Source organism: Acomys russatus, chromosome 31, assembly GCF_903995435.1.
Source record: "Acomys russatus chromosome 31, mAcoRus1.1, whole genome shotgun sequence".
In the NCBI taxonomy this organism is placed as follows: Eukaryota; Metazoa; Chordata; class Mammalia; order Rodentia; family Muridae; genus Acomys; species Acomys russatus.
Window position 1 is genome coordinate 5,475,382 of NC_067167.1, and position 15,673 is coordinate 5,491,054.

Sequence of the window (15,673 nt, forward strand, 5' to 3'; positions counted from 1 at the left end):
TTTTGTGTTATTCAAATTTTGGGACCCTTCATGTTGGTTGCAATCTATGTTTTAAGAATCTCCTGTCTCATTGTCCTGAGCATTTGATTAAATTTTAATAATATTTCTTCAAAATCCTAATATTAATTTTAAAGTTTATCATGAGCCTTTCAACAGAAAATTGACTATATTTCGTTTTCAATGTACAGTGGTCTGGATTTCAGCCAGAAACATTACCCTTCACTTCACAATTTCACAAAGAACATAGGGAGCACCCAACATTTATTATTATTATTATTATTATTATTATTATTATTATTATTATTATTATTATACCGCAGACAAATGTTTCTCTCTCAAAAAAAAAAAAGAATCTCCTGTCTCAATGTTGTGTAAACACTGCTTTCCAACAGTCCCCTGATAGGCCAATAAAGCAGCTTACAACCAATCTCTGAGCAGAGGAAAAAATAGAGCTAACTCACTGCTAGCCAGGGGGTGAGATGTTAGAAGAGGAAGTAGGAGATTCAGCTGTGGGAGAATTCCTGGCAATATCAGGAGAGAGGAAGAAGATACACCTGGAATGGGGAAAGTTACAAAGTACAAGTAACTCTGGGATGTACACTGAGAGGAGACAGATTAGCATATAAGCTTACGCTTAGAATAATAACTGCTCAGTTCTTGTGCTGTCAAACTTCCTATTAAACAAATATGAAAGAGTCTCAATTGTTTTGAGTGATAGCTAGGTTAAGAGAGAAACAGGAAAAACATTGTTCTATAAAAATAATTTTAACACTCTACTTTTTGTCACTCATTTTTCTTGAGGCAAACTGTCCCTAACACCTCTTGATTCAAAGAGTTTTCTGGTCTGGGTAGAATACAGGAAGCCACAGGTATCACCCTGTATCTGCTGTGCTATTGTGAGTACATGGGTGGTGTTGGCAGGAAAACTCCTGTTTTTATGATTTCACAAAAAACATTCTTGACTATGGGATAATCATCCAGCCCAAGACTAAGTAATTTGAATCTTGCACATCAAAGTCTTTCATTTTATCATTTTTCTTTGTATTCAAATGTTGACATAAAAGGGGGTGCTTTAATTAATTTCCATTCATATAATCTCACCTGTGGATATTTATAAAGTTCCAGAAATGTGCCAATTAGGGAAGAAATTTCAAACGTTGTTCCTGTGATTGCGGCCACAGATTTTTCCTCTCTTCTGCAGCTGTAGTTTGGGAAGATTTTCTTCTGCCCTGAGAGCCAAATAAACAAATTGTACACTGTTTCTTCTTGAGTTGGCCCAGCAGTGTAAATGCCATATCCCAGAGACATGTTAGGTAAAAGAAGGGCATTCCTGTTGATCTCCTCAATAGCAAATTTTAGAGCAACCACGAATTGGTAGCTGTTGAGACTAATCCTGTGTAGAGAACAAGAGAATCAATTCATAACAATCTTCAATCACCATTGTTTTACATCTGAATACAGAACTGTCATGCACTAAACGAAAGCTTCCTCTCACAGCTTCCATGTTCAAATCATACCTTGTTTTTTGATGGAGTAACAACATGAGATTTTTTTGGAGTCCAGTAGGGCTCTTTTTCCTCATGTTTAAGAGCTTATACATTGACTAATGCCTTTAAAGAATTACACCACTTCCTTCATCTATTTCCTGTCTGAGGACACAGGAAGAAATCTATTTTCTATTCATGAAGCTGGTAGTTAATACACAATAATCTCATGCCTTTAAGTTGGTGGTCTAGAATATTTGTTCCCCTTGTGAGCCCTGTGACTGTGAACTGTAAAAACCTGTTCATTGTTTCATGTGGTTCAGCCCTACCACACACTTTTAATCAAAGAACTTCCTGTTTGTTGTAAACAGGTGATTATAGTGTGACTCATCCAGGCCTAACAATACCTTTAATCCAATAACATTCTGTTTGTTGTAAATAGGTGATGATTGAGAGGGTCATATCTAATTGAAACAGTGATAGTCGTAAAGCCAGCACAGCTGTTTGACAAGGATCCAGTACAGCTGAACCTAATGATGCAATCATTTTGGTACTGTCCCCCACTTTTTGGCCTTGATCTCTATGTGTCATATGCTTAGGGGGCTTTTATTATTTCTAAAACTTGTGGGTGTTGGACTGATAGAAAGCTTCTTAAGAATCACTTACGCCCTTTCTCAGGGACACTTCTAAGCTTCTAAGCTATCTCTTCACTTTCAGGGAGATATCATTATCTGACCCTACTGAAAGGTCTTCCTTATGCTCTGGATGTTGTGACTCAAATAATCCTCCTGGCACATCTTCCTACTGGATGTTGCTTACTCAGAAATGATATAATCAAAACAAAGTAAACTTAAAAAGGTAAACAGTATTTGGTAGGATGTTGACAGAAGATCAAATTAAAAGCCTCTTCCTTCTGCCGATGGACAAAGAATGGCATGGATAAATGATGAAAGAATAAAATATTAAGAACTCCCTTAGAAAAAGTGAACATATATATGGCCACTATAGTGTCATATAACCAAGGAACAAAAAAATACCAAGATTAGATATATAAATAAATTCTACATATATATAAGATTTATACTGAGTAATGTTTGAATAATAATGCAGCATCTTTGGCCTGAAAATGGTTCTTGGGTCTAATGTCAATTAGCACTCTGACTATTAAAGGTTGAATGTACACTGATTGGGACATGACAACCAGGCTGACTTGAAGATTTTCATTCTATCCAGTGCCCTGAAAACCTCAAGAGTTGACATCCTGAGAACAGGCTATCAGGCTTTGGCAAAATATTCACTTTAAACCTCAATATTGTTAAAATTTGGGTGGTGGGGTTGATGAGAAAATAATTATTGTAAAAGAACTCTGTTCTTAGTTTATCAATGATGACTATACTTATGACCAAGCAGAAATTAAAACATATCTGGGCACAAAAAATGATATGGTCTATATTTTGGGACATCATGCATCTATCCCTGCCTAATGAGTTAGTTCTGTATAAATAATCACTCTGACTGCCAGTCAGTCAGGATGCAAAACTCCTCTTGATCCCCATGACCAACTCATTCCTCCTTCTCCTCCACTGATGCTCTTGCATCCACCCTTCTTCAGGCCCTGACCACTCCCCAGGACCTGACTCCAGAATACTATGGTGCAGCTCAGCCAGCCTTAGCATACACCTATAATTCAAGATCTTTCTGTACACAGAATTAATAAATTTAACCTAGGTCAAGAGGCAGAGCAAGAAACCAGCTGACAGGGATCAAGAAGATAGGAGGGACCTTGAGAAAGGGGGGCATTCAAGACATCATAGAGAGGAAGGGGTTCTTTAGCTCTTTAGCTCTTAGCTCTTTAGGTCTTTGGCTTTTAGTAATTGGCTTTCTTCTCCTGGGCTGCTGGGTGTGCTAGCCGACCTATTTCTTCTGGCCTATCAACTAAGCTAGCAAGCTTTGTACCTTTTGATATTTGACCTTTTCTTCTGGCATGTGAGCGGAGCAGGAAGTTCATCTAGATGTTTTCTCTGCCTCTCTAAGAAAGAAAGTTTTCACCCCAGCATCTGGTTCTAGAGTATTCATTGACAAAATTGAAAAATATGGGATTATCATTCATAAAACCACAAATTGAAATACCTATCCTTCATTAAAATGAAAAGCATAATTTGTGTGGTTTTGGGTAGGTGAGTATATATGTTGTGGATAGCTAGAATGAGCCAAGTCTCTCTAAGAGGCCCAAATGAAAGGACAAAGGGAAATTTAATTATTTGAAATTTCTCACTTTTCATGGCATTTCTAGTCCTGGAATCAGTATAGAAAAGGAGTCAGAGCTAAGGTTTCTGACCTGAATCTACTCATTGGGTTCTCATTATCAGTCCTATGGCAGCTGGTTATGAGATATTATGTGTTCTCTCTGCCAATATTATCAGACTTAGCTATCTGCTGGCCTTGGCCATTTTCCCACCGCAGATAGTGTATAGGATGCTGTTCTTTATAAACTTGGTTGGTGAAAGTCATTAAATTTATGCCAGACTTTCTGGTCCTAGTTAATGCTTTTATCATCTTTAGTCCTCATTCTCCTCCTACTTGATACCTTGACATTTGGAACCATTATTCCTGCTGTGTAGGACAATATGTCATGTGTGTAATTGAGTCAATATGTTTTATGCTATATTATAGACACATAAATTATATATAGTACTCTTTAAACTTTTATTAATCATATTTTACTTTGAGATTTTGCATGTATTTTTATTATGTGTTTAAATGTATTATAATCATTTTACATATATCTGTATATATAATATATATGTGTATGTATGTATTTATATTGTACAGAGCCAGATTTAACCAAGACTTTCATACATACATAGCTAGATACATATCAATGTATCTGTGTTCACCAGTGTCGTATATGCATATGTATATATGTGGTGTGTACATGTGCATAGGTTGCATGTATCTATATGTAGTATGTAAGTGTTTGGCATGTGTGTGGTGTAACCAGATTTGTGCAGAAACAGAAGACATAGCAAGATGCCAGATATCTTCTTTTATCAGTTTTTTTAGTCCCTAAAGACAAGAATTTTCAATGAAATTAAAGCATGTATTTTCAGCTCAGCTGACTGCCTAGTAATTTCCTGGAAACTTGTCTGTGCTCTTGAACACTGGGGTTATAGGTTCATGCAGCCATATCCTGTTTTAATGTAGGTATTAGAGTTTCTAACTGAGGCTGTCATGTTTGTACCAAAGTGCTTTCCTCCATGGATCCCTCTTCCTAAGCCAAAGACAAGGATCTTTTTCAGGATGAACTAACAGTCAAATTTGTGTCATTTTAGTGAGTTCTGGATCACATGTCTTTCATAATAATAATAAAGGGAAATACAAATTTTCTTTCTCTTACTCCTCTTGTCACTCAACTTTTCTGTTTTCTATTTATGTTATGGCATAACATTTAAATTGGAAGTATGTTTAGATTTCTGCTTTGTTTTAAAAATGTGAATAATTTGTTTCATAATTATAAACTTCTATCTATATTATAAAATTCATGTATGCTTTTGCCCACATGTGTTTCATTTATTTGAATTGCATATTATCTGATTATTCCATATAATCCATATAACCTAACATCTTACTTTCTCCATTGAAATTTTAGAGACTATAGGTAGCCAAGGGACTTATTCATATTAATTGTGATTTTGAAAGTACTTGTTTAATTTTATCAATCAGATTTTACTTTGAGGTTTTGTATACATTGAATATCATTGAATATACATAGAATTATATTTAATATTATTATTATATGTGTTCATGTTCAATATAATGTATGCCCATATAAATATTCGATGTGCACCTGTGAATGTTCATGAAGAGGCTGGAGGAAGGTCTTCAATGCCCTGCTGTATTACTTTACCCTGACACAGGGTCTCTCACTGAATCTGTAACTCCTCTGACAACTAGAGAGCCTAGTATTTCCTGTCTCCCTGTCACAATGCTGAAGTTGCAGGTGCATATTCAGCTACAACAAAGTTTTACATAAGTGCCGAGGGTCTGAACTCAAGCCCAAGGTGTAAAACAGGTGTTGGAATAAGAGCCTGCTCCCAAAGCCCTTTGTAGTGCAGCTTCTGTAGAGCTGCGGCATGCACATGAGACCACACTGCCACTCTAAAACAAAGGACAGAATCTGTTACACAGTTAATGATTGCTTGAATGTTATCCATCTTCAAAATATTTATTTAAATTTCTTGTCTCATATATCATTTTAAGTTTCTCATTCTCTCCTTTTTATTTATCTTCACTTTATTGTGCCCTAGTTTTAATGTTCCAGATCTCTGTTTCCTCTCTACCAGACTTTAGATATTAGTATTTCCTTCTTATATAATATAACATTGGAATATTTTAATTTTATTTTTGAATTTTTAATATAATTACAACAACTTCCTCTTTTCTTTTTTCTACCAATCTTTTAGGGACTCAATGTATGTGTGGTTCCTTGTCAAGGCCAACAATAAACATGCTAATGTGGACAGGGAAAATCCCAAGATGCACGAGCAGCATACAAAGAACCAGAGGTAAGCGAGGAATGCTGAGAGAAGGTGAAATAGTCATCCCAAGTAAAGGCACATCTGTTGGTTTTATAAGGCCAAATCTTCAACTTTGAAAATATCAATATATAAAAACCTGTAGGATCTCACAGCTGTGAAGTGATAAATATAAGTGGTAAGGACTAGAGATGGCACCAAACAGGCTCAACAAAATCAGAAAGTCAGGGTGTGGCCATCACAGTTACTCTGCCCCTTCTAGATGTGTCCTTGGCTCCAGTAATACATGGCCAACTTTAAATCCATTGTCTCAGAAAAGTGATGGCATCAATGAAGCTAAAAAAATTTGGAAACTTCTAGCACAATATGTATAGAGTTTTACTCTGTGGTATACAATCTTTAGACTACAAATTACCTTAGTGGGGAAAGAGCCTGTGAAATTCTCTGGAAGAAAAAGTTCATATGCGTACTGCCAATATGGTTCAGCAGTTAAAAGCACTGTCAAGTCTTGTAGAAGACATGATGTAGTTCTCAAGAGTTTCATGATGGCTTATGACTGTAACTTTACTTCATGGAATCTAACACCTTCTTCTAGCAACAGTGTTCAAATTATACCAAGAAAAATTGATGAAGAAGAAGAAGAAGAAGAAGAAGAAGAAGAAGAAGAAGAAGAAGAAGAAGAAGAAGAAGGAGAAAAAAAAACCAAGGGAGACAATGCAGTCCACCAATGCAGTCTAATTGGCATACCAACAGCACAGAGAATACAAAAAACAAATATAATATTTTTTCAAACAAGCAGATTGTATGTATATACTACTGTATATAATGTTATCTACTTTTAAAAGTAAGCTGGATATAAGAGTGAGTATTGGTAGAAGGGCAGAACAGGAGCTGTGTGTAGGGTAAGAGAGGAGAGTATAAATGGGTGAGAATGGGATCTGTGCTACTTCTCTACTGTTGTGATGAACACAATGACCAAAAATAAACTTGGGGATGAAGGGTTTTCTCCTTATTAACATCATTATTTCACACACTACTTCTGGGGGAAATTCAAAGTAGATATTAAAACAGAGGCCATGGGGCAATGTTGTTTACTTCTTTGGCTTGTTACCAATGCCTTGTTCCACCTATTTGTTATGTCACACAGAACATTAGCCCCATAGGGGCACCACATACTGAATATTGATGCCCTATATTACTCATCAATTTAAAAAGTGCAGGAAAGGCTTGCTCACAGGCTATTGTAGAAGTGACATTTTACCAGAAGAAGCTCCATCTTTCCAAATGATTCTAGCTTGTGTCAAGTGGACATCAAACTAATGACTACATATGGTCAAAGAAATCACATACTTGAATGTAAGCATCTTTATGAAGCAACATGGATGATGAATTCACATGCCAACTTAACATCAGATGGTATTTTTGTTGAGTGCATAAATATTTGTTCACAAAATTAGCCAAACTGATAAATATGAAATATTCCTCTGAATATGCAGATAGGTAGGTCTCAGGCCAAAAATGCTTTTTGTTTAGTTTGGAAATAGTTAAAAAGAAGTATATCATGTGCTTTGATCTGTACTGCCTTCCTTTTAGTACTAGGTACCTCACCATATCTTCCTGACAATTTTAAGAACTCTTACTTAAAAAAATTAAGTCCATTTAGTATTGTCCATTTGTGCATGGACACTGGGCCATCCAATAAATTTTAGCTAACCTGCCAAGATCCACATCCAAAGTAAAATGAGTGTTACTGCCCCAGCATGTCACCCCTTTCCTTCTCCCAAGTCTTTAGGAACATTGTGGAAGTATGGGTGAAAGTCCAGCCAAATGTTTTAAAGAAATCAAAATGAAGAAGCTAAAACAGCATCAATATAGTGTCATATGTAAAATAAAGGCTTTATCAAAATCTACCTAAAATGACCAGACTCAGCTATGGTAAGAGCAATAAGCAAAGTCTGAAGTTTGTGAACAGAGCAGGTTTCTAGTGGAACCATTTAGAGCAGTGACCATAATAATCTACCATTAAATATAGAACTCATGTCACGTTAACAACATTTAATTATTGTTAATGCACATAATTATCTTGACAAGCTAAATTTTTTTTTTTCAGCACACAAGTTTGCAAACTCAGTCCATGCCTCATTGTTCTATTTTCTGTTAGGCATTTGAAGGCACTGGAATTCAAGGATATATGAAAAGTGACCCAGATTTTTCCTCATGAGTGGGATGTGAAAGAGAAAAAAATTAAGAGTGTCCCACTCCTTTTTATGGGTGTGCCCTGGATGTCCTAAAACTGCTGGCTAGTTCTTATTTATTGTTGGGGACGATAGGCCATATGGCCAATGTTCAGCCATCTTGTCCAAGTGTGCACCTTTAAGTCTCTGTCTTTTCCAGAGCTTACCTTTCACCAGAAACTAGCTGACCCTGTTGTGAGTCAGCGGCTAAAGACAGATAGGGATGGAGCGACCGTGCTGTGAGTCAGCAGCTAAAGACAGATAGGGATGGAGCAACCCTTTTGTGAGTCAACAGTTAGACTAAAGCTAGATGAAGACAGGGCAAGATACCCTGTGTGGCAAGACATTATGACCCTGCCTGGAATTCCCGATGTTTTGAGAAAAGCCTGCAGCTGGGTTGCTATAGCAATATGCTTCCCTGCCTTCTGAACTATAAAAGCTGCTGCCTGACTAATAAAGATTGAGAGTTTGATCAATCAGACTTGCTCTCCTTTCTTATGTCTTGCATTCTCAACAGATGACCTCCCTCCTGAGTTTTAGTCAAACCCCGCAGGTCGGGTCAATTTATTTTCAGCAACTTCTAGAACCAAAGAAGAGCAGACATCACTGTGTATCTGGGCCATGGGAGGACAGTCTACACACAGACCATAGGAAATATTTAGCAAACAGAAATATATATGACTAAACAGAAATATGTCATCTTCTACTGAGAAACTGTAGACTAAAAACTGCAGGCAACTAAGAAATGATGAGAGTGAGAGAAATATTCTTACACAAGTGAGGGGACATCAGTTGTTTATGTAAGGGTCATCCCTGAAAACATACCTAAAAGTAAATTTGTATATACTGAGTGGATTAGATATAGATAGTTATAGATAAATATATAGAGAAAGAGATAAATTTTAAATATATAATAAGTCACAATTTAATGAGAATGGCATATGGAAGGTATTAGACACTAATATGAATTAAAATTAATAAAGGTCAGGTGACATAACTCAGTGGGTAACATCCTTACAGCACAACTGTGAGGGTCTGTGTTTGAATCCCTGAAACCAACAAAAACCTGTATATTGAAGCTGGCTTGTAAAATCAAGCCTTGCAACAGTACATTGATGGGGGACACATGAGAACATCATTGTCTAGATTGCCTGGCATACACAGCAGAATATGAAACAAACATGTCTTAAAGAAAGTACAGGTCAATGAAATGCATATGATTGTCCTCATATGTGTGTCCTTACTGACACACACAAACACAAAGACAAAGAGAAAACATACACATACACACACAGACACAAAGAAAAAAACACACACACACATGCTCACATACATATTTAAAATACAGTGAAGAAGATAAAACATTACTCACTTAGGCTAAAAATGAATGACCTCTTTTTTATAAAGCTCAGTGTATATACTAATATTCCACATAAAATAAATACAAGCATTTCTAATTAATTTATGATGAAATGACAAAATTAAGGCACAATTGTTTGTTAAACAATCAGTTGGGTAAGCTGCATAAAAGCAGATAGAGATCTAATTGGACTTAATACATTTTCAACAAGAGGTAAGCTATGCCTGGTATGGAAACTGAGTCAATTCCCCAAGCTTAATGAAAGTCTACATCTTAGACTACAACCACCACTTTACTAAACAAAAAAAATCTTTAACTACATATGCTTTTCTCATGCTTAAACAAACCACACTCAAAAGCGTGTAAAACACACAGTAGATACAGTCCTTTTATAGACATTGTAAACAAATGTGCAATATTTCACTTAAAAATGACAGATTAAAGAGGTATGATAAATAGCAGTTCCTGAAAGAATATATTCTCAATATAGTGTGTACATATATAACCACTCAAAGCATCAACAAAAATTTGTAGGCATAGTAAGTAAGCAATGACATGTCTTTACTTTAAATTATGAAAATTATTGTAGACACACTATGAAGGAAAAATGCCTTACATGGTTAATAATGCCTTCACTAAGGGTATGCCATGGAGATAGAAAAAGCACGGCTGATATGATTTGCAATTGTAGAGTTTGCCAAAAGGCTCATTGCTAAAGGTGATGCATTTTATGCGGTTTGATGTCATACCTGTTGTTCACACAGCTATCACATTGCACTCCATGAAAATATAAAATTATAATCGGTCCATACACAAAACTAGGCAAAGGATTAAAACATTACACCTGAGTTTATTACATGTCAGATTTTTAAGTAATTAGTTTGCCCTCCATGCTGGAAAGAGAAATTATTAACAAATTCAACATGTGCCAATAATGAGTGCTGTATTAAGGTGCCTAGGGCATCTGTGTCAGAAATTCCAAAAATCAACCTGAAAATCTGATATAATTGTATCTCCCTAAGTCAAGGAGCAGCAGCCTTGGGAGTCAAAACAGCAGGGTAATGCATGACAGAAGCATGCATGTGTGACTGACAGAGTTACAGAAAGTGAAACGGAGACAAACAGGAGAAAGCCAAAGAGAATGTAAAGATGAAAAACAAAAACAAAAACAAAAAACAAAAAAAACCAGGTGCTGGGGGAAGATGAGGTAGCTTCTAAGCAGGGATGCTTGCCATTACTTCCTGCCTCCTCTCTTCCCCACTGTGTACAGCAGACACCTGTAACACCAGTGTCTAACAGGAGCTGCAATATCTGCTTTCAATGGCATCATCTCTGTTCAAGCTCTGTACAAGTCTGTTTCATCCTTTTATTAATCAGTTTTGTTATTACTGTGGTGACATTTTTACAATCAAAAGGACGTCCCTGCACCTGAATCAATCATATTATTGGACTGAATGGAAATGACACAGCAGTCCCTGGCCTAGCTTATGGCCCAAAAGGGAAGAGGTCCATAGTGTAGTAAAAAGTGATTTCCAAAGAGTTTGTATAAGTAAATACTGTAAGTAGTCTTTCAAGGAATGTGGCACAATCAGTCAAATCCAGTCACTACAGACATTAGGAAGTGCACAAAAGAAGCCTCCAGAGTACCCTCTTTTGTAGAAGATACACTGTGTTATCTTATTTCAGTAATGAACTAACTCTAAATATGCCTCAAGTTATGTTTCTAAGTTACATCATTTGCCTCCTGCATGGCAGATGTCAGAGAGTTGTGTGTGTGTTGGAACTGGCTGGAGAGGTTTGTGTTCAGACTTTACCCATGAATATAGAAGACAATAGATGAAGCTGAAAAACTCTTGCAAATGTTAGGGAGGAGCACTACGGAGAATGAAAAGATGAGCTACATTAGGGGTTCACCTTGGAAATTTGGGCTAGAAAGAGAAAGAAGGAAACACTTACCTTGGAAAAATTTCTGTGTTCTCTGACCCTTTAATGTGTGGGGAGGTTTGATAGGTATAAAGAGGTAGGAACACACTTATCACCACGTCTCCATCCTGGTATACATTGTCTCCCAAAGAGGTGAAACAGTCTGGCATAACTAAATTGCATAGGAGCAAAGAAAAATTAAGAGTCAAGAAGAATAAAATCAAAGTGGGCATTGTGCGTGTTCCTTTGAGCACAAATAGAACTTGCACTGATGCCAGGTGCCAAGCTACAGTAGGTGAATATTTATGCCTGTCTGTGGGTTTATAATCATTGCAGACAGTGGAGGCCACTCTACTCCCTATTCATTCCAGGTCATCTTGCTTAGTCCCCTGGAGAAATCTTCATCACTTTCTACCCTCAGGCTTTACACCTGAGGTTTTCTATCCAAGGGAAAAACACATATATCTGAAGATCATATTCTTAAGTTCCTGGTATCCTTGTGTCATCATCCCAGTCCAAAAATAGTAAACACACAGGACTAACCCACATCCTTCCTTTCTTCCTTCGCTTCCTCTTTCTCCTTATACTCAGATTTCTTCTTTCTCTTCTTCTTCTTCTTCTTCTTCTTCTTCTTCTTCTTCTTCTTCTTCTTCTTCTTCTTCTTCTTCTTCTTTCCAATATTCTGTCTCAAAAAATTAGTTGGGAGCATGGCTAAGCAGTTAAACATGTTTCAGGTAGAAATGAAAAATATAAGAAACAAAAAAGTGGGCAAAATGAAAAGGCAAAAAGTATCACTATATTTGTTCATTTTTGAAAGATTTGAAGAGCTGACTATGCAACTGGAAAAATTGTAGGTAGAAATGGAAGCACTTGTGGAGTGAGTAGCACTGGATGAGGAAGAAGTAAAAGGTTCGGAACCAATGACTGAGCAGAACAAAAGAGGGAAGCAAACGAGGGTAGAAGGCAGAGAGCAGGCCTGACCAGCACCACACACTTTCAGTTACAAATCTTGGTATCTCCAAGTGGAGCAGGAGTTGGTTGTGCTACAGGAAAGAGGAGGATGAGGAGGAGAATGACAGGGCTGTAAATAACAGCCTGTTTAGAGACAAGCGGGTAATATTAAGACAACTGCCCTGCCAGAGGAGGGTTGTCTGGGATTACAAAATCACCATCTGTCTTCCAAGTAAATATACAGCACATGCCTGCTAATGTCATTAGAAAACAATATAACTTGATGGCTTTAAGACTTTGGGACAAAATTGAGGAGCCCAGGAGAAGATCTACCTTGTTTACTAAGACTGTACAATACTCTTGGGAACCTTCACAGATTTCTTGCATAGATGTATTTCACTTATCAACAAAGCCATATCAGACCCTGATGTGTGACAGTTGTTGATAGAGATTTTAAATTTCAGATATAAACGCTGGATGTAAAAGAGTTATTGGATTATTAAAGGCATAGGCATTTCCAATGGAGGAGTAGATAAGAGACACACCTGATATTGTCTCTCACAAATATTATGCCAATATTATAGTACAAACTAGAGGTAGAGGCTTCAGATATCAAAAGACATTCGTGCTTTACTTTTGGCAGTTTCAGCCATTAAAAAAAATGTGACCAAGCCACTAAATGTCTCAGATCTCAAAACATCCAATGTATTAACTGTGAGAAATATGGTACTTCCTGCCACAAAACAAAGTACAAGTGATCAAGGCGTTTCTTTTTTTTTTTTTTTTTTTTTTTTTGCTGTCAGGAAATGAGGTGGAGGTGGCTGTTAGGTCAAAGTCCTGCAGAAAAAAAATACTCTTCATTTTTATATGGTCATTCAAGAGGTAATAAGAATATTAAAAACTGCAAGTGAGTATTGCTGATCTTATGTATGCTACTGAAGTGAGCACTGCCCTAGGTTGAGCCACAGATAAAACTCTTGTTCTATCATCAATTATTCCATGTTACAAATTTACCACTGGTATTTATGGTCCTTTGCCTTCATGGGGAGTAGAGATAATCTTGGGAAGAAGTGGATTGATTTTTCAAGGATTCGTTGCACATCCAGGTAGTGTAAAATGGGTATTTAAAAGAGGAAATTGAAACTATGGGCTATGTAAAAAAAAAAAAGAAATGCAAATTACTGCACAGGATAGACTTGTTCAGTTGCTATTGTTTCCCTACAATAAGAGCAAAGCCACACAAGTAGAAAGAACTGGAGGGTTAACAAGTAATAGAAAATGTGTGTTCTGGCAAACAGTGGTAAACAGAGACCAAAATTCAAATTTCAGGTGAACTGTGGAGAAATCGAAGGTTTTGGGGATACAGGAGGTGACATGAACATCATTTCCAAACAATCTTGGAAGTGTTAATGAACAATTTAGAGGGTTTATAGATAGTTTATAGATATTGCAAATTATCTCAAATAAAAAATCTGTGGGACAAGACTCTCAAAGAGACAAATTAAGACCTTATGTAGCTGACATACCCATGAATTTATGGGGAGGGATTTCTTACAATGGGGTACTCACAATATTCCTGAAATCCTAGAGACAGCTCATGATGAAATTAGGTGGGATAGGATAAATGATCCTGTGGAAGGTATTAACATGTAATGTTAGAGGATGGTCTGATGTATTTTGATGTTCATTATTGCTTGCTGTCTCTGTAACCCACCTTTTGGTTAATAAAAAGCCATCCCACCTGGGCATGGCAAAGGAGATAAGTGGGGCTTGGGAGAGAGAGGAATCCCGGGAAGAAGAAAAAAGATTGCCATAAGGAGGAAGGAGAAATACTCAAAGAGAGGAAGGATGCTATGGTTTAGATGGAAGAGAAACACATGGCAGGTGTGGATGGAGAATCCGGCACAACTGAAGAACATTAGTATTTGGTGTTATGGATGGAAGGTAGATTGAGAAAAGTTATTGGAAGCTGATAGCATGGGATTGAGGCAGGTATCACATACCTGCCCCACTATGGGATGTAGTTTAGGGGATTAGTGTTTCCCCTGCCCCAAGTTAACTAAGGCTGTTTTAAAATATAACAAGTGTCAGTGTCTTAATTGATTGCTAGCCCAGCATACTAATAATACTAACAATACCCGTAAATTAAAAACAATAATGTATCATAAAAAAAAACTACTATAGGCTGTGCCCATTGTCCAAACATAAGACATCACAAGGATTAGGTTTCCAAACTGATGAGAGACCACTGCTAAAATATAATTGCCCTACCCTTAAAATGGTTGACTAACAAGCCTATATAGGTAGAGAAATATTCCCTGATTATGAAAAGAAAAATTACAGGCATTTGAGCAGCTGGTACAAGAACAGCTCCAAGTGCAACATACAGAAGAATCTACCAGCCCATGGAATTCCCCTGTGTTTGTTGTTAAAAAACAGAAAAATGAGGAAGGTTAACATATTGAAGAGTGCTGAATAAAGCAATTCAACCAACGGTTCGTATATAACCTGTAATTCCTTTACATTTTGTATTAACTTAAGTCACTGCTTATGATAGTAATTAATTTAAAATATTGCTTTTTTTTTTTAACCATACCTTTGAAGGGTTAGGTAAGGGTTTGCATTTTCAGTACCTAATTATAATAATATTGGTCCAGTGCGTACCTGTTTAAAAAAAAACTCATTACTGGATTCTACCACCAGCACCTGCAACCTCCATAGCCACAAGCCTTTGACCAGGCACACAGTCCTAGGAATCGCAGTCTTAATGTGTGGTAGGATCAGCTTCAATCAAAAATTGGTTGCTTAAAAAAAAAATTGGTTGCTTATGCTCATATGATTCATGACATTATTGCATTTTTGAATCACCAGACAATGCAAATATTCATCAATGAGGTATGTACAGATACCAATTAGCATAACAGTGAATGCCACATGACTCCAATGGACACTGTATATATGCTCTGACCCTCACTATGTTGGACACTGGGGGTATTGTTCTCTATGTACAGACAGGAAACCTTTCACAATGAGGCCATTCAGAGTTATGTTTGACCCTCAGAAACAACCCACTTGCATCATATCAAATGGTTCCTGTGCCAATGACTTATTGACAATAATACCCATTTCTGTTGGTCCCTATGACTTTCCTATTTTTGGACTTGGATGACATAATAGAAGAAAAGG

At 36.8% G+C, this 15,673-nt stretch overlaps 1 protein-coding gene across 1 annotated transcript in view; it reads right to left on the reverse strand.

Moving 5' to 3' along the window:
* LOC127183542 (vomeronasal type-2 receptor 116-like) overlaps positions 1 to 11,769 on the reverse strand; it is a 36,718-nt gene extending 24,949 nt beyond the window's left edge. Inside the window, exons 1-2 of the mRNA XM_051139627.1 lie at positions 11,570 to 11,769; positions 1,102 to 1,393 (exon numbers count right to left, since the gene is read on the reverse strand). Of these exons, the coding sequence (XP_050995584.1) occupies positions 1,102 to 1,393; positions 11,570 to 11,769 (492 nt within the window). The remainder of the gene's footprint in view (positions 1 to 1,101; positions 1,394 to 11,569) is intronic.
* Between the last annotated feature and the right edge of the window lie 3,904 nt (positions 11,770 to 15,673).